At 36.4% G+C, this 18,817-nt stretch overlaps 1 protein-coding gene across 1 annotated transcript in view; it reads left to right on the forward strand.

The window, feature by feature from the left end:
* The window catches only part of RYR2 (ryanodine receptor 2), a gene marked incomplete at both ends in the record, with an annotated part of 390,473 nt that overhangs the window by 359,981 nt on the left and 11,675 nt on the right, over positions 1 to 18,817 (forward strand). The window contains 9 exons of the mRNA XM_082276741.1: positions 2,755 to 2,836; positions 3,942 to 5,245; positions 5,636 to 5,700; positions 7,514 to 7,661; positions 9,190 to 9,276; positions 10,103 to 10,321; positions 12,227 to 12,357; positions 12,938 to 12,980; positions 15,058 to 15,191. Coding sequence (XP_082132867.1) covers positions 2,755 to 2,836; positions 3,942 to 5,245; positions 5,636 to 5,700; positions 7,514 to 7,661; positions 9,190 to 9,276; positions 10,103 to 10,321; positions 12,227 to 12,357; positions 12,938 to 12,980; positions 15,058 to 15,191 — 2,213 coding nt within the window. The remainder of the gene's footprint in view (positions 1 to 2,754; positions 2,837 to 3,941; positions 5,246 to 5,635; positions 5,701 to 7,513; positions 7,662 to 9,189; positions 9,277 to 10,102; positions 10,322 to 12,226; positions 12,358 to 12,937; positions 12,981 to 15,057; positions 15,192 to 18,817) is intronic.

Consider the following 18,817-nt stretch of genomic DNA (forward strand, 5'->3'; position numbering starts at 1 on the left):
TATGTGTGGATTATGAAATACGATGTGGCTATTGGCAATATTTGCTTCTACAGTAATGACAAGTTTATAGTCTCAGCTGTGCCCAGAGTGGCTTCACAGCATCTTTCGATTAGTGAATCTAGAAAATAATGATACTCATCCTTCCTCTTCAAAGATAGCCCAGCTGCTTTGCACAACAAGATCCACCAAAATGTGTGGAGTAACTTATGGTGTTCTGTGGGATGACAGAAACACAGTCTACTCCAAGTGTATCACTCCAAATGCATCACTGTACATAGTGATGCTGTCTTCCTCTTGCTTGCAGATCAAGCTTTTGGCTTTTGGAAACTCCTTATGAGGGCCAGCAGGAAATACCAGAATAGACAGCGGCTCTTTTGCTTGTTTATATTGATTACAAGAATATATTAATAAATATTAAAAAATGCCCTAGGGTATATTACCATGTCCCGCAGCCGTAGGGAGAAGGAAAGATCCAGCAGGCAGGAATTGTGCAGCAAGATTGATTTATTTAATTATTTTACAAACTCTTTTATAGCTTTTTTTATTCATAGTCTAATTGGGCAAAGGATCAGCCACCCCTTGGGATGATTGGCTAAAATCCTAAAACATCCATTGTCAAAATATTTTTCTACTGTACCATAAACAAGGCTTCTCAAGGTTGCAGGTGTTTGGTTGTTTACATAACTCTGCTACCTCTTCTGTGAGAGAGAAAAGTCTCTCACGGACTTAGAAAATAGCAAGAAAATCCTTGCTAGCAGCATTTTTGTATCTACAAGTAAGCTTTTCATATTCTGTTGAAATACCAGTTTTCAGAAGTGTTGAGTGTGGCCAAGTGGAGTTACAAGGAGTTGCCTTATGGCTTTTGTCTGTATTTTGCCTAGGCTAAATAATTGGGTTTTGTTCTCAATCATGAGTTTCCAGAGCACTTTTGGAGAACATTTGAAGCAAGATTTTAATAGGAGCAAAACAAAATCACTGTTTTGTTTGGACTTTGAGGTATTTTTTTTGCATTTTAATTCTCTATCTTGTACCAGGAAGCAATAATATGATAATGGTAATACTTCTTAAAAAACATCCCTAAGGCAGAAAAAGAAAGCACAATTTTCAATCCAAATGAACAAAGATATCTGGGTTGCAAACAACTTCTTTAGTTAAAATTTTTGTAATGAAAACTTACAGGGCAAATCAATTAAAAATCTTAATATTTCCAGATTATGTGGTTTTCAGTCCAAGATCCAAACTGTCATTGTTGAAGGTGGAGTGGGTGCTTTAGACAAAGTTTATTATAAAAACATTTTCTTTGAGTCTGAAGAACAGAAAGAATTCCTTTTTGTATTTAAACTCCTTCACAGAAAGGGGTTTAAACGAAGATAAATCCTTCTTTAGCTTCAGATTTTGTTAACAGTTTAAATTTAAGGAATTACAGAGGTGTGATTAAATCACTGTTCTGTAACTTTTAATGGTGGCAGATCAGATAAATTTATAAAAGATGAGTTACTTATTACAACAAATGAACAGACAGATCTTAACCAGAATTACTTACTACACATTATAAAAGCTAAGAACACTTGTCAATTATATAAAATCAAAGTGCACTATGTGGAAGCAGTATATGCAAGCTAGCAAAAGAAACATTACGTAGAGATTGATGAATCTCACTCCTTTTTGTGGAGTACGTCTTCCTCTTTCCCTCAATCCCTGGGAAGTAACTGTGGAGAGGTGTCCCAGATCCACGGGAGAAACTCCATATACTTCAAGTTTGTGGAAGAATCTAACTGTATGAAAGTGGCCTGGATTTTAATAGCGTAAAGAAGTTGGCTGGCAGTCATATGCCTCTAGGTCAGTTTAGCAGCTTATCAGTCAAGTCTGGCTTCAAAGGGACAGATGTGTGTTTGAAGATGGTAAGCCAGGCTGGCCTTTTAGCATATTCAACACTAAAAAATACCGCTGTGGTGTCACCAGTAGCTCACCAGAGATGACTTGCATTGCTTTGTCTCCTGACTGGGTTCCTGGCCAAGCAGATAAGCTTTATCAAAATTCTTTAAGGCAAAGCATCCTGCCAAGCCATAAAGTACCTTGAGTTTGTTGTGCCACTTACTGAAATCCAGCAGTGCTCAAGTATTTGTTATCAATAGCATGATGTAACAGTGTATCACTGAGGAAGAAATTAATAAATCTATCCAGATAGACTCCAGGCAAGTGGCATAGTAAACTTGATAAACCCAGTGAGATAAGAGATGGCTAAGAAATCAATTTAGTGTACGTCTAAGGATTTACTAATGGAACTTTATTAATAAATATTTTAAAATTTTATTTCAACTTTTCTTTCTCCCTCCAAAAATTCAGTAGCCTATAATGAAATGACTCGTTTTGAATCATGTTATAGTTTGAGCTCTATGTGCTACTGTTTTTACAATTTCCTATAGCTGTTTACACCAAAACTTGTTTACACCAAAAGCAACAATATTTTAGCTGACATGAAACATCACAGAAGCATAATCTGTGAGCTTGACATACCCTGTTATTGCTTTAAATCTTCTATCATGTTCAGTTTTGTCTTTATTAAATTACTCTTTCTAAATAGGTGATTGTGTATGAAGTTAAGCAATTAAATATATTTTCACTGTACTATAATTTTTGACACTTCTAGCTTCTTAATTTCTAAGTCTGCTTTTTACAAGGTGAAATATGCATGCACATAAATAAATGGTAAAGAAATCAATATATCATTTATATACTGTGTTTGTTATTTAGGATTCCAGCCAAATTGAACTACTGAAAGAATTAATGGACCTTCAGAAAGATATGGTTGTCATGCTGCTGTCTATGCTGGAAGGTAGGAAAAATTCGAAATCTCTTTCACAGTTGTTCTAGCAAAGGTTTTACCTTTGTGATTTTCTTATTTTGAGAAATAATGCTGTATTTTTCTTTGTGTTTTTAATTTTCATGTCTCAGTTGTGACAAGACGTTTTAGGTCTGAAAGTGAATGGGAGATTTAGGTAGTGTAGCTGACATAGGTTATATTAATTCTGAGTGCCAGAACTTTATAAAATCCAGGGCTAGCAGAAGTTTTACTTTTTTTCCATGAACTTGACTTATCTTTTGAGTTTAGATGAAAAGGTTTTTTACTACTTAAGTTGAAATCCTGAGTTCTAGGGACAAAACAATTTATCAGTCATTTTATTAACACCCTTAATATATTGCATTGATTTTAGTAGTGATCTTATCCATAAAGAACAGGCTTGATTCTGCTACTGACTATGTTCAAGGTCCTGAAATTATGATTCCCCAGAGAATGCAGTCATTGCCAAGAAATACTCTTACTACTGCTTTAGCTACTTTACTGTTTTGTATTAGTGCTTCTAGTTCTAGACCAACTAGACATACACACAGATGATTCAAAGATCTTTTCTTCCTTTTGGCTTCTTACATGCATTCTACCACATTCTCGTGTGAGAACTTGGAGGGCAAAAAATGCAGCACAGATTGCAGTGTAGCATGCACTGCCACTGCTACTGCTTTGCTCATAGAAGGTTACTGAGAAGCAAAGTAAATTCTTAGTACTGTAGACTGTGCTCCGTGAGGAACCTACCGAGCTTCTCATCTGGTTGATGTGACACTAGTTCTGTTTGTGTTGCTCTATAGTGAAATTTATAATATGCTGCCCCACTTTTGGTACCGTATTAAGTGTATGATCTCTCTCTATAGGCCTTGTTAATCCTTCCTGTAATGGCAAATACTCAGTCACATGTTTTTTCCAAGTTATAGGGCAGACTTAGTAGAAGATTCCAGATTTCAGAGCTAGCTTTCTCATGCGAGTGTGTTATCCAATAGTTTATCATTCTTACTCTTTGATTATTTCACTAATCATTATAATACACTTTTCTTTGCCAAAACATTTGCTGACATAATTGTCTCTAATATCATGTCATCACCTCTAGGTAATGTTGTGAATGGAACTATTGGAAAGCAGATGGTTGATATGCTTGTGGAATCGTCGAACAATGTGGAGATGATTCTGAAGTTTTTTGATATGTTCTTAAAATTGAAAGATTTGACTTCCTCTGATGCATTCAAAGAATATGATCCTGATGGTAAAGGGATAATTTCGAAGAGGGATTTTCACAGGGCAATGGAAAGCCATAAGCACTACACTCAGTCGGAAACTGAGTTTCTGCTGTCATGTGCTGAAACAGATGAGAATGAGACTTTGGACTATGAGGAGTTTGTGAAACGATTTCATGAGCCTGCAAAAGACATTGGTTTCAATGTCGCTGTTCTCCTGACCAACCTGTCAGAACACATGCCCCATGATACACGCTTGCAAACTTTCCTTGAGCTGTCAGAGAGTGTGCTGAATTACTTTCAGCCTTTCCTTGGACGAATAGAAATCATGGGCAGTGCAAAGCGCATTGAACGAGTTTATTTTGAAATAAGTGAGTCAAGTCGGACTCAGTGGGAAAAACCTCAGGTAAAAGAGTCAAAGAGACAGTTTATATTTGATGTTGTAAATGAAGGTGGGGAGAAAGAAAAGATGGAGCTTTTTGTTAACTTCTGTGAGGATACCATCTTTGAAATGCAACTGGCTGCCCAGATCTCTGAGTCAGATCTGAATGAAAGGTCAGCTAATAAAGAGGAGAATGAGAAAGATAATTCTGATGAAGAAGATCCTAGAATGGGTTTCTTTTCTCTTGTTACCATGAAGTCAGCTTTAGTAGCTCTCAAGTACAATTTAATGACTCTTATGAAAATGCTCAGCATGAAGAGTCTAAAGAAACAAATGAAAAAAGTGAAGAAAATGACCATGAAGGACATGGTCATGGCTTTGTTTTCTTCCTACTGGAGCATTTTGATGGGCTTACTGCATTTTGCTTGTAGTGTTGTCCGGGGCTTTTTTCGCATCATATGCAGTTTGCTGCTTGGAGGAAGCCTAGTAGAAGGAGCCAAGAAAATCAAGGTGGCTGAACTGTTGGCTAATATGCCAGATCCCACTCAGGATGAGGTGCGTGGGGAAGAAGAAGAAGGGGAGAGGAAGCCAACAGAAACTGCATTGCCTGCAGAAGACCTGACGGATCTGCAGACTTTAACAGAAGAAAGTGATCTACTCTCAGATATATTTGGTTTGGATTTGAAACGAGAAGGTGGACAGTATAAATTGATCCCTCACAATCCAAATGCTGGTTTGAGTGATTTACTGAGCTCTCCCTCCTTAGCCCCAATGCCTGAAGTACAGGAAAAAATCCAGGTAACTGTATCTTTTATTTCTGATATATAGTTCTCTCTTTCATATATTAAGTATAGTCTTGACATAAAACTTGTATCTTTGTTTTTCTGGGTTTTCTGACTTTTTAAGAAACCATGTATAATTACTGGTGTTTACTCTTTCTGATGTCATAAACTTGAATTTCCACAGCCTTCTCTAAGTACATGGTGTTTTGAATTGCTTTTAATTCAGTGTTAAATTGCCTCTCTTTATTAATGCAAATTGAATTATCATCTTTTATGAGGTTTTCAGTTGTTTAACAAAAAAAAAGAAAGAAACAAACCCTAACAGTCTGCATTCTGGATATTCTTTTAACTAACTCTGTACTGTATAATACTGTTTAGACACAGTTTTAAACCTGATTTTCTGTAGGAGAAGGTGAAAGAAGATGAAAAGGAAGAGAAAGAAGAAACAAAATCAGAACCCGAAAAAGCTGAGTATGTATTACTTTAACCTGTGATCCTACAAAAAAAAGGGGTTGTTTCACTGAAAAAACACTAGGCTGATTTTTACTTCTTTGCCTTTCATTTTCTGTCCATTCACATTCCAATTAGGTTGTTTTTTTTTTTTTTAACAATCTTCATCATCTGTGCACATTTGCAAGGATGCCATGTAACAAGCACCACTCTGATTCTGTGCATGTCCCTCTTCCCAGAAGCGTCCTTTGTAATGTTCATTTAATTTATTTTAGAATGCGCTTGATTGATTAATTTTTTTCTTGGCAAATGTGAAAGCTAGAAGAAAATCTCTTGGAAACTTTGTAAGAGCACCTGAGTTCCAGAGACCTGCTATCCATCAGCAACCGAATCTGCTTTACCTTCTCCCATTTGCTATGACATGTTTTGAGTTATTTGCATTTTGCAAAACCTTAACATTCCAGTATAATTTTAATGAATTACAGAGTATTCTCGCATCTTTATGAAGAGATTTGATCAATGATCATTTAAACACTTTTAGGACACATTAAAATCCAATGTTAATGCCATTAGCTCAGAATAAAAATAGTGGAAAGAAAAATATAGTGCTTGGTTTTAACCAGTAAAAACTATGGCTCTCCATCTCTGTATTTTATGGTTCCTGATACATGTACATTTTTGTGTACAGTGTCTGTAGCTGATTTATCACTGTCAAAATTCTAAGAGGATGCCTTAGTCTCAGACTCTTATTGCTCTTCTGGGATGACAAACACTTGCCTGTGACAAAAACTCTTCTTCCTAATCAGCGCAGCAAATTTCTAACTTGGCCAGTATAACTTTGTGAGGGAGAGTCTTCCTGACTTTTGAAGGTCATTTACTGTTGATTGCCCTGCTTGACTGTGTGAGTTGCAGTAATACCTGTATTCTCTGTGAGGAGTGCAGTGCCTGGCACTATTAGCTTCCGTGAAGTTACTCCTAACATGACAAACTTTCAAGTGAAAGTTTATCAAATGTGTCCTAGGAAGAGGAGCAGCTTTGGACATCAGTTATTCTGTTTGTAGATAGGTACTGAGAAATTAATAATGTAGCTTAGAAGTTGCCTCTCACTCTGGTTTGGCTTCAAGTGGACTTCTGTGTTCTTTTCATCTCTCATGCTGACAGGTCAAATTAACTTCTGAGATAATTCACAGTTCTTTAGATCACGTGTTTGAAGAAGGCAGCCCACGAACTCTAACTTGCTCTAATGAGACAGCATGGTGGTACCCACACACCAGATGCTGACAAATTCTTAATTCATCCCCTCCTGGAGTGGGTACTTATGAGTTCATGAGATGGGCAGAAATGCAGAAATTAAAACTTGAGGTTTGACTTGTAAGTGCAAGAAGAAAGAAAGTTTTCTGCAGCCTTTGTGGGAACTAGATTGCTTAAGTGCAAGAGATTGGAGGGGAGCACTTAGACATATAGGCATTGATGCAGACATAGAGCTGTCAGCTTACAGACATTTTATCACTGCAAGAATTAGCTGCACTGCTATGTAGAAGACCCTTGCTAATAAGGCTGGCAGATTCTTGATTACCTGCTTGTACCAGCTAGCATTCCCACTTCAAGGTGCCAAACCAGTAAGTTTATCTGTAGCCTTAACAAGACTGTCACCCTTGCCAGCACTTTGGACTGAAGACCGATATTTGTCATGTACATGAACTGCATGAGTCATGGCTACTTGAGCCTCATTAACAGATGCAATAGCATCTTTAAATTAATTAATCACGATGTGATTTTAATTTAGCAATTTTATTAATTTGACATATTATTTTTCCTTCCTTTGTATCCTAAGAGGAGAAGATGGAGAAAAAGAAGAGAAAACCAAGGAAGACAAGGGGAAACAGAAATTAAGACAACTGCATACGCACAGATATGGAGAACCAGAAGCTCAGGAATCCGTTTTCTGGAAGAATATCATTGCATACCAGCAGAAGCTTCTTGTAAGCTGTTCTCTAGCTTTTGTGTTCAGCTGCTGGCAGAGACATGTACCACCATACTCTAACAATGTAAAGACAAATAGCATCTGCTTCACCACATTTTTCTATCCACCATTGTCCATAAAATTGACAGGTAGCAAAGGTTTAATGGGAATGTTAGAGAAAAGAAACACACAAATAACTTAGTATATACCACATATTAATTCTTAGGAAGACAATTGTTGTCCCAAGCCTAGACTTTCAGAGATGCCTGTGCATCACTGGAAAACATCCATGCATTTTTCTGTGAGTAAAATTCCTGAGTTTTTACAGCAGCTAGTGAGCTAGTAATGTTTCTCCTTCCCTGAGAGACAACTTCAGGAAATTACGAGCTCACCTATAAAAAGAATCAACTAAGATATGATGCTTAACCTGAAGTGAATAAGAAAAGATGTTACGGATTTATTTTTTTTGTGAAATAGCAAGTTAATATTTGTCAAGTTTTTCAAAACCTGTAGAAAATAAGACTTACTGAAAATGTAAAACTGCATCTGAGAGTCTCTCAGTAAAATATCAGATAATATTTGCTCCAGAACTGCTTAAAATCCATGCTTTTATTAGCTAGGAGATTCCATTCATATTCTCTGAGGCTAGGATGAAATGCAAAGCAAAAAGAAATACACTCTAACTATGTATATAGTATATTATTGTGTAGGGATGGCCTACTTCTAACAAGAGTAACATAGCAAAACTACAAAACCACAGTCAAAATCTTATTAGGAAATTAAGAGTTTAAATCTGGCTTTTGAACTGAGATACATTTTTAGGGTAGTCACATTGCAATCATGTGAATTTTGGTTAATTTTTTTCGAATAGTTTCATTTTATATTTCACTCATAGTCATCTATGATTAGGGCTGAAAAAATGGAAGAATTCCTGTGGGAGACTTAAAGCATTTAAAATGTGTGCTGTAAAGATTTGTGAGTTGTCAGGAAGGAGAAGGGTACATTTCTGCAGTCCTTTCATAATGTGTCATAATGTCAGAAAAGCTTGCATGGTACTCAGGTCACACATGAATTGTTACTGACCTTGTAAAAATGCAGTTGATTTTGGAATAAAAAATATTTAAAATAAACTTATATGCAGAGTTTTTTATTTTTTGGTAAAAGTAGCAACTTGCCATATGTATGAATATTGAGCTGCAGGGAAGATAGAGACTTCTGTATTGTTACTACATTACTCTTACATTGTGATGTCTCTGTGTTGTCTCCAAGTGTATTGAGAGGACAATGAAAATGACATAAGAGGCAATTAGAAATCCTTCATCCTTTATGCATGGAGTGAAAAGAAAGCTCCTTTATCCATTATTGCACGTGTAGAGTAGGATAGAACTTGTACATCACCCAAAATGTTTGTGGGTTTGGATTTTTTTTTCTAATTCTGTGAAAAAGTTCAGAAAAAACCCCCACAAACCCCCCTCTCAGCAGCAATTTACTAATGATGGTTGAATCTTTATTAGGCGAAGTATATTTATGTTCTGTTCTCTTTTCAGAATTATTTTGCACGAAACTTTTACAACATGAGGATGTTGGCATTATTTGTTGCTTTTGCCATCAACTTTATCCTGCTTTTCTATAAGGTAAATTTCTCAAAATACTGCTTTTTAGATTGCACACTGAAAAACATCTGTGTTTTGTAGACAATATGCTATAGTAAAACTGCCTAACCTAACAGATTAAATACCTACTTCATCCTAGCACTTCAGAAATCTAACGTGGTGACAGCTGAACATTTGCGTCAAGTAAGAATAGACTTCCAGAACACAAATAGCTATTTACAGAGCATTATGCTGGGACAAAGGCAGCAGGCTGAAAGGCATACCTGTGCCTCATATGCTCCATTTCCCAGTACAGTGAACCAGCCAAGCTGAGCCTTCATAGGTAACTTAAACTAATCCATGTCATTTGAGATGTTTTCTTGTGCCATTATGCTCTCCTGAGAGGGTGTGTACTGCAAGGAGTCACATCATCTTAAGCTGCCTAGAATATCACTGATTTTGTCAAGGCTTTTAGTATCATTAATGCAACTCTAGAGTCTTTGGACTCAAATCAGTTTCTGGCAGAGCCCTGATGATAAAGACTACGTGCAGGTTTGTCAGGGGTTTCTTCTAAGAGGGCTGTGCCCTTTCTTGAATTTGAGGTGATAAAATTCATCATGGACCAAATTTGGTAACATGGACAGATAGTGAAAAAAAAGAAAAGAAAAAGCACACTATCACAGACTGGTGTAACAAGATGAAAAGATTTTGCTGAGATATTATTTGTGGACATTTTTATGCAAAAAAAATTCTTTCTTTACAGTGATATTGTTCTTGGTATCGTTCTTTCCAGCTATACTACTTAGCTTGTAGTATTGTAAAGCTCCTGTCAAAGGAATACAGCTGCAATATTAAGTGTTTTAAACAGGTCTCCACATCTGCTGTGCCAGAAGAAAAGGAACTTCCTGTGGTATCTGATGGTGAAAGTACCAAGTTGAACATTCTGGAAAGCGATGATGAGAGGGTCATTGCAGTGCATTATGTCCTGGAAGAAAGCAGTGGCTACATGGAGCCCACACTGCGGATTTTGGCCATCCTACACACAGTCATCTCATTCTTCTGCATCATAGGCTATTATTGTTTGAAAGTAAGGAAAAAAACTTTTTTCTAGGTCTAAACTTTTTTATCTGTCAAGTGGTATAAATTAGAACAAAGTCAACCTGCTTAAGCAGGTTGGGGCACCATGTAAAGAAATACTATTTTGTTAGTGTAATGTACCCAGAAAGTGTGTGTTAGGTGATGTGTGTATTCAGGAGGTTGTAGGCCAGAGTCTGATTTGCTGTCAGCCAGACAGTCACGGCAGTAACCTGATTCAGAAGCTGCTTGTGACTGTCGAAGACAAGGTGTGAACGCACATGACCAGAGGGAGGTAGACGACAGTATCTGCATTGCTAGTCTGTCACCTAGGTCATTTGAAAAGAATGCAGCATTTTGGACTACTGCTGCTGCATATTGTGACTACAAAATGCCCACTTTTCATACAAACACTCTGCTGGTAGTGTTCTGGCAGGAGCCTAAGCATCTTTTAGAAGATCTCTGTTAGGGATGTGAAAACTAAAGATGGCAAAACTTCCATTGACAAAATGTTGGTTGTGGTTTAAAAAAACCAAATGTCATAAATCTCTGGAGCTGGGAGAAGTGTATCTGAGATGTACTTCTCCCATCTTTACACTCTTCCAGGGCAAAAGCTATATGTCAAAGTGCAGGATAGTGTTAAATTAAATGGACCCTTGCTATGACCCAGCTGCTCATTTGTGCTTTTAATATTTTTATTAAGGTCTTATATGGTCCTTAATATTTTTCTTTTCCTCTTTTAAAGGCTAATAATTTGTTCTATGCTAAAGGCACAATCTGCATTTGTAGTTCAAGGAAATTTTCATCATATTATTGCATTTAGTGTTGGTTTTAATCTCTACCTTAAGTATCCCTGCAGGTCAATAAATACTGAAACATTTTTTGTTGCACTGGTTGCCATGCAGCACAAAAGCTTATATTTCTGGCTTTTGAGATGTTTTCTTCTCCCACCTCATACATTTTCGTTTGTTCCTACTATGAATCTTTTTTTTGAACATTTTTTCTCTGACTAGGAGGGAAAAACATTGTTGTCAATATTTATTGTAATGAATTGCCTTCTTTCCAATTCTGAAACCAAAATACGGTCCAATGGTGGTTTCAGTCTCTATTTTGGAGATTTTTAAATCCAAAATCTTTGGAACTGCAGGCCTGTGTCTCATAGGTTTGCTTCTGGATATTGCTGAGCATGAAATCCATTACATTTTCATTATTACTGTTTCAGTACACTCATGTCCACTCAACTCCTATCACAGTCAAGGTGGGTGATGCAAGGTGGATGCATTTTGGGGACCTGTGAAATAGTTCCAGGAAAGAGTACAGTTTACTTTTTTTTGGGAAGAGATTTCTTAGGAAAATCCACTGAACTTGAACCACTGTTTACATCTGCCTTCTTGGAATGTACTTTTGAAATCATTCAGCTGATGAAAGAGAATTGTAGGTAAAGCCTGGCTAGGTGTCTCAGCTGCTGACAATTCTATTTTTATTGCTTACAGTCTTTGCTCTCTGCAGTGAAACACTTTGTTTCTCACTGTGAAACCTCAAAAATTCTTCAACAAATAAAAGGAGCCTCTAACATTTCTGGGTATCAAAATGAAATCCAAAAATGTGGTCCCAAGTTAATATTTTGGAACTAGAATTTCTGTGGATTAAAAAAAATATTTTAGCTCTCTTTCACTTGACTACCTCTAATCATAGCACTGAAAAACTGTTTTTATTTGAAGGATCCCTCTTCAGGGGTTTTGGCCATCTTTTTACAACTGTTTGGTACACTGTAGTTGTTAAGACTTTTAATTTTTTAAGTACTATTTTTGCTTTATTCAGTTTGGATTCTTAATTTTTCATAACAACCAGCTTTTCTTAAAGTTTGCAGACATATCAGTGCATTTTAAATAATTCTTGTATTTTTTTTCAACCACAGGTTCCACTGGTTATTTTTAAGAGAGAAAAGGAAGTGGCAAGGAAATTGGAATTTGATGGGCTATATATAACTGAGCAGCCATCAGAAGATGATATTAAGGGACAGTGGGATAGACTTGTAATCAACACACAGTGAGTTTTTACTTACTCTGTCTCATTATAGCCTTGCAAGTAATTGTTCTTCTATTTCCACAATTATATACTTATCATCCATCTTGTCTGAAATAAACAATTATTAGGGATATATTTCTAGCAAGGATGTACAAAACGTGCGAGGCTAATGTTTACTCTCATTTTTACTGTCACTGTTTGATCTTATACATTCCCAGATTTTTGCCTTAAAATTAATTCTCTTCATAAAAGAAAAAAAAATGCAATGAGTTTGTTTTGACAAGCACAGTGATGATGGTTGTGGATTGCTCTCAGTTCAAGAGTGAGCTATGCTTTGCATCACCTATTTAAAGTTCCATCTCTCTGCCTGGTGGGACTGTGTGTGGGATGGATGTAGCTGCTCTAGAACTCTGTCTGCAGGCATTGGCTCTGCTGTGCTTCTTAAGCCACATTTAAATGGTAGGCTGAACGCCATCTGGCAACTTGCACTCCAGAGGGTTCACAAGTGACTAACTGGTGATAGCCACCACACAGAGACTCATAGAAACAATATTGGTATATATTTGTCTAAAATTTAATCTTATTTATCTGTGTTTTTCAGGTCTTTTCCAAATAACTACTGGGACAAGTTTGTGAAAAGAAAGGTGAGGCTTATTTTTAAAAAGATAAATGAAGTTAAAAAAAAATTTTAATGCATATTTCTTTCCGTGTTTGGAGGAATGTGGACCACACTTCTTTGAAATAAAACTTTGATTCAATGTAGATTTCCATATTTACAATATTAAAATACACAGAATTCCTTACCTCATTCTTACAACTACTTTGGAGTGGTTTGGATAGTTTTTTGTTCAAACTTCTTCTACATATAGCTTTTTGTATAAAACAGTAATTCAAATACATTCATGAAATTACATGACAAATTTTGTGTGCACTTATATGTATAATGCAAATTACGTAAAATGTTTTGTCTGTGTGCATTTATGTATTTGCCTCTATACGCAAAGAATGGTGTCCCTCACTCAATAGAAAGTTAAAAAGTAATTAATAAGAAGACACCCCCCCCCTTTTTGTCCCTTTTGACCACTTGTCCCTTTTGTCCCTCTCTATTTCCCACAGTTTTTCCTCCCCAAGTCACCTAAATCCATCCCTTTCTCCATCTTTGCTTTCTCCCTGTAACATCCAATAACATCCCATTTATGGGATGCATAGTGCATGCATCCGTTGGCAGTAATCCTCTTAGTCTGACAGGTGATCTGGAAAGTTATTACCAGTGACTCATCTTGATGGGTTTCAGATTTGGACACTGGGTCTGAGGCTCTCCTGGAACTGCCCTGGGAGGGACCAGGCAGAGCATCTATTCACTGTGAATCCATAGTTTGGGTTCCTGCCTGCCACTGTGCCACTGTAGTCCTCTGGGCTCGAGGAAATGGGCCTTTAATGGGCTGATGGACTTGGGACTAGCTGGGCAAGGTATTCTTTGTACTCTCCCCCAACCGTTGTGTCTCTGGGCTCCTTTGTGGGTGTGCAGGTGAGCTTTTATTGCATTAGCTAACGATCTCTCTTCAAAAATAGTCCTCTCTAAGCAGGGACTTGCAAAAGCTCATTTCTTACAAATGCTATTTTAAATGTTTCCTCAGCTTGCTCTTAAGGAATAAATCAAATGTTTGTACAATAGCTTACAGCAAAAATAATCTTTTTAGTGTGTTTGGTCACAATTGCAAAAGAGGATGTACATGTTGTTGGATCAGATTTACCCCTTCTTCACACTTCAATGCCAATCTTGTATCGTACTATTGGAAACATGTCTTTTTAATGCTCTTAGCTCTTCTGCTTTGTAACAATCTTAGGTCAATCTGACAAAAAAATTCCTTTGAATTGTGTATTCATTTTGCTGTGGGAAATGTTTTTTTCATATTTTAAGTTGTTATATACAGATTTCTACCTGTCTGTCTAAGCAAAGGAGAAGCAGTAGCTCTCACAGAGTACTCAAGAAAGAAAATAAAATTCTACACTGCTTCTGTCAATGTAGTTGATCAAGGAAAGCTCAAATCAAAAGGGAAAGGAGTATGGTTTTAAGTTGTGTGGAAGATTTGGTACTTTAGCTTTGGCTGAGGAACTGTGCTGTATGATTTAAGTGCCTTCAAATATACTGGTTTGCAAAGAATGTCTTCTTTTATATATATTTGTATTTTAATCCCCAGTCTACGGAATAATCCAGTCGTAAAGCACTGTTTTCAGGCTTGTTACAAAAAAGCTTGTCTCTAAAAATCTGCAAAAGTATCAATAAACATTTAAAGTATTTCCTATTAGAAAACTGGCAAAATACCACCTCACCTGCATGAATCACTGAGTTATGATCTTGTTGTAGACAATTTTGTATTTCTTTGACTATTCTTTTAAAATGAGAAGAGACAGAAAATATTTAGGAAGGAGCTGTGTGTTTAGTCAAAATGAGAGCAAATAAAAGTTTATTTCCATAAAAATTACTAACAAAACATGTTAAATTTTGTAAGAAAGAGATAAGGGATAGTTTGAATTCATTGAAAATAATATTTAGCCGTAACTGTATGTTCAAGATCTTGTGATCACTATGTCATCCATAGTCATGAAGCACTGTTTTAAGGCTCCTTGTATGCTAAACCTCTTGTCTCCAGAGCCAGGCTAAATAACAGCTGGTCTACCCAACTGATGAATATTTTTGAATATTCCTTCTAACTTTAGGTAATGGATAAATATGGTGAGTTCTATGGCCGGGACAGGATCAGTGAGTTACTAGGAATGGACAAAGCTGCTCTTGATTTTAGTGATGCTCGAGAAAAGAAGAAACCAAAGAAGGATAGCTCCTTTTCTGCTGTGTAAGCATTTGCCTACAGTTTGTTTGTGATTGGGGTTCTTTTGTTTGTTTCTCTTTCTATTTTGTTGGGGTGTTTTATAAGTTAAAATCAAGCATTCAAGGTTTGTCATTCAGACAAAAACATTTGTTGTTCATTTATGTAAATCTGCATAAGATAAATCAATTCTTATGTTGAATGATATAGTAAATTTATTTAATTATATGCATATTATGCATATGCAGGATTTCTGGTTTTTATGTATGAAGATTTAGTTTAGTGCACAGATGCTTGAATACATCACATCCCCACTGTTTTGGTAGTGTCATTACAACTGGGCTGGAATCTCCCTTTCAAGTTCTCAGTTCAGCTTTGCTGGAAAGAATGGGCAAAAATGGCAATGTGTATTCTGATTATAAAGAAATGATGGAATAAATTTAAGTGCTAGTGACCAGTAAATTCTAGGAATTGGATGATTAATCTTCATATCCTTTTTATAATTTGTTTTCCCTAAGCTATACATTTGCTTATCATTTGAGAGACAGAAATAAGGAAAAGCCCCTAGACATTCAGAGTAGTAAATTCTCCTCTGTAGGGCAGCGGCATGCTCAGTTTTTGTAAAGCACTGCAAAAATGTTTTTTTTTTAGTTCTGCATTATAAAAAAGGTATTCAACTAGATAGAATATATTTTAACAGATGGAATTTTAATGCTATAGAGATTCTAATGTAAGGGTTTATTTAAAGCTTTCTTTAAAAGCAACATTGTATCCATGGGTTTGCAAGGATTATGAAAAGTAGGCAGTGGGACTACTGGTGGATTAGAATTCCATTGAGGCAAGAGCTGATTTTGTAAGGAAGACTCTTTTATCCATCTTTATAAAAGATGGATATTAATAAACCAGGAGTCTGCCTGAACAATGAATCAGGTGCAGTGTTAAGGCTCAAGGACTCTTTGGCATTTTGGTGCTAAATAAAATTTAATATTGTGGCAGAAATACTTCCCAGAATGATTCTTACATCCTGTTTTGCTCCTGCTGGATTATAGTAGAACCCATGCTTGAGTTTAGGAAAAAAAATTACTACTTTTATTATTGGTATAAAAACAAAATGAAACTACTTTCCCTTCCCTGTGTGCTCATGACTCATACGAGGGGAAAAAAATTTAAATAATGTTTTCGTGAGTAATCTCGAAAAAACAGACCAGAGTGAAGCAATTGGAGAAGGCTGATGAAATATTTAGTTTAAGAATCATGTCTGAAGGATGCCTGGTTATTTTTAACATCTCTAATATCTTCTCCATGTTATATACAGTTAAAAAAAAATTTATGACCTCATCCATCTTTCCTGTTCTCCTTGAAGGAATCATTTCATACTCATAACAGATTAATATGTTGTGGGAAAATAAAAAACAATAATAAAAATTTACAGAACCAGTCACTTCAGGAAGGTACATTTATCCACTTTTTAACATTTTCAAAAATGAATATTAATGAAGCTACTAAAACTTACACATATTGCAGATTCAGAATTTGGAATATATTTACAATGCAGTGAAGGGAGAGGTGGGAAAAGCATTGGAGTTGAACCCTTATTTCAGTACTTTGGGAAGAAAATAGAAAATGGTGTGACCTGGTACAGGTTGCAGCTCTGGTGCTGCTGTTCCTCCCTGTGCCAGGAGGAGGTGGCTCAGGCTGAGGCCAGACCGGATCTCTGTGTTTCTCACAACACAGAAGTGAAGTGCAGCGTGTAGCATTTTCATTCCTAATACAAGTGAACAGGTCTCCTTGACCCCTACTCCTACTTTTTCTCTCCCTTTCCTTTGGAAAAATAGCCTGGAATTTGCATCTGTCTTTTTGCGAAGGACTTAAAGCACTCTACTTGCAGGTGACCATGCTTTTTCAAAATCTTCTGCCTGTCCCAGTGATATACTGCATTAAAAGAATTTGCATTGTACTGGCTCTTGAAGAGCCATGCAGCTCATGGGTGCAGTCTTGTATAAAGTGTATTTCTTTATATGTATAAATATTTTAGTATTTAAATGATTATTTAAATATGTTGCAGGATTATTTAAATAATATCCAACTAAGAAGGATGATGCAGCTGGAGCTCTACTGTAGATTAGAGAGTAAAGATAGCTAAATTTTGCACACTGAGACTGGGGCAGTGGTGCTGTTTTTCCATTGAATTAGTTTCTTCTTTTGGGTGTTAAACCAGATGCATCATGGATGTAGTATATTTGAGAGAATAATATGAACAAACGTGAAAGTTAATTTTCAGAGGTGCCATCATTAGTATTACTTCCCTGTACCTTTGCCTTTCTAACTGCTATTTTTTCTGTGATCATTAGTTTAGTTGGAGTCAATAGAAGAGGCAGATAAGGCTCAAGCATCTGCAGCAAGCAGTGACATAAGGCTAATTTGGAAAATAAGCAGGGCTTCTGTCAAATGCTCACATGGTAGAGAATTCTTTCACTTTCAAGAATAGAAAAAATGTAAATAATTTTCTTCTGGAAGATCTGAAATTTTTACAGGTTGGTGAGAAGTTAAACTATATCATAAATGTGAAAGGTACAGACAATGAGTGCAGTTGGCCTCAGAATGTGAGAGCATTTAAAAGGCCTTATGAGAAACAATCCAGGTTTCCAAAAGATTCTCTTGTGCGTAACCCATTTTTGGTAATGTAGTATCTCGGAGAACAGGACTGTTCCTGGAGAACTAGCAGGCTTTTTCCTCAAGTGTCAGTCTCTTGCCCATAATGGCTACTGAAAAAGTAAGGAATTTTATTTGCAGTAGTTTTTACACCTGAATTCTCAAGATTTGTACTTGCTATGGTGACACTACAGGATTTACAAAGTGATGATGTGCCTGTTTGTCTAAGTAGAAGTGTGTATCTGCAGGTGGGTAAGGGCTTCAGCCGTTGTGGTTGTGAGGCAGGCACAGTCCCTGTTAATGTCCAAATTCCCAGCCTGTTCCATTGAAAGGAATGATGCACATGTAGGAACCTCAATTTCAAACCTTTCCCCTTGTGGATGCTAATGTAAAATACCTCCTTCTTTGATTATTTACTTGGGAATCTTAAGCCTAGTGGATCCTTGCAGAGGCTTTGTGTAGGATACTTCAAAATAATAATCTATTCTGTGCTCTGTCTCCAAGACACCCAAACCAGAAAGCTTACAGACACCCAATAACTCATTGTTTTGTTTTGGTTCAATGCTTTCTTTTTTGTAATGGTCAAGTGGCACCGTTGTCTATGAAATATCATCTGTTGGTATTGTTCAGTGCCTAGCACAAAATTTTGACACAGTGCAATAAAAATGGTATTTCCGTACCTAGTTGACAATTAATAAAGATTGTTTTTTTCTGATGGGATACTTTCTCTTTTACAAAAAGTAACATTAATAGAAGATTTTCCTAAGTACCTGTATCAAAACACATTAACTGGTAAGAATTATCATACTTTCATTAATGATTTTTCTTACGTCCTTACAAAAATGGGTCAATTTTCTGAACGAGCTCTGAAAATCATCTGATCTAAATTTGTCTGTCTTTAGTGCCATCCAATTGTGTCACTCAAGGTATGCTATAATAACCAAGGTAAAAAATTGGCATCTTAGGGTGCAAATTCAGTGACCTTTTTTCACAGCTGCTTT

Source organism: Coloeus monedula (genome assembly GCF_965178545.1).
Source record: "Coloeus monedula genome assembly, chromosome: 2".
In the NCBI taxonomy this organism is placed as follows: domain Eukaryota; kingdom Metazoa; phylum Chordata; class Aves; order Passeriformes; family Corvidae; genus Coloeus; species Coloeus monedula.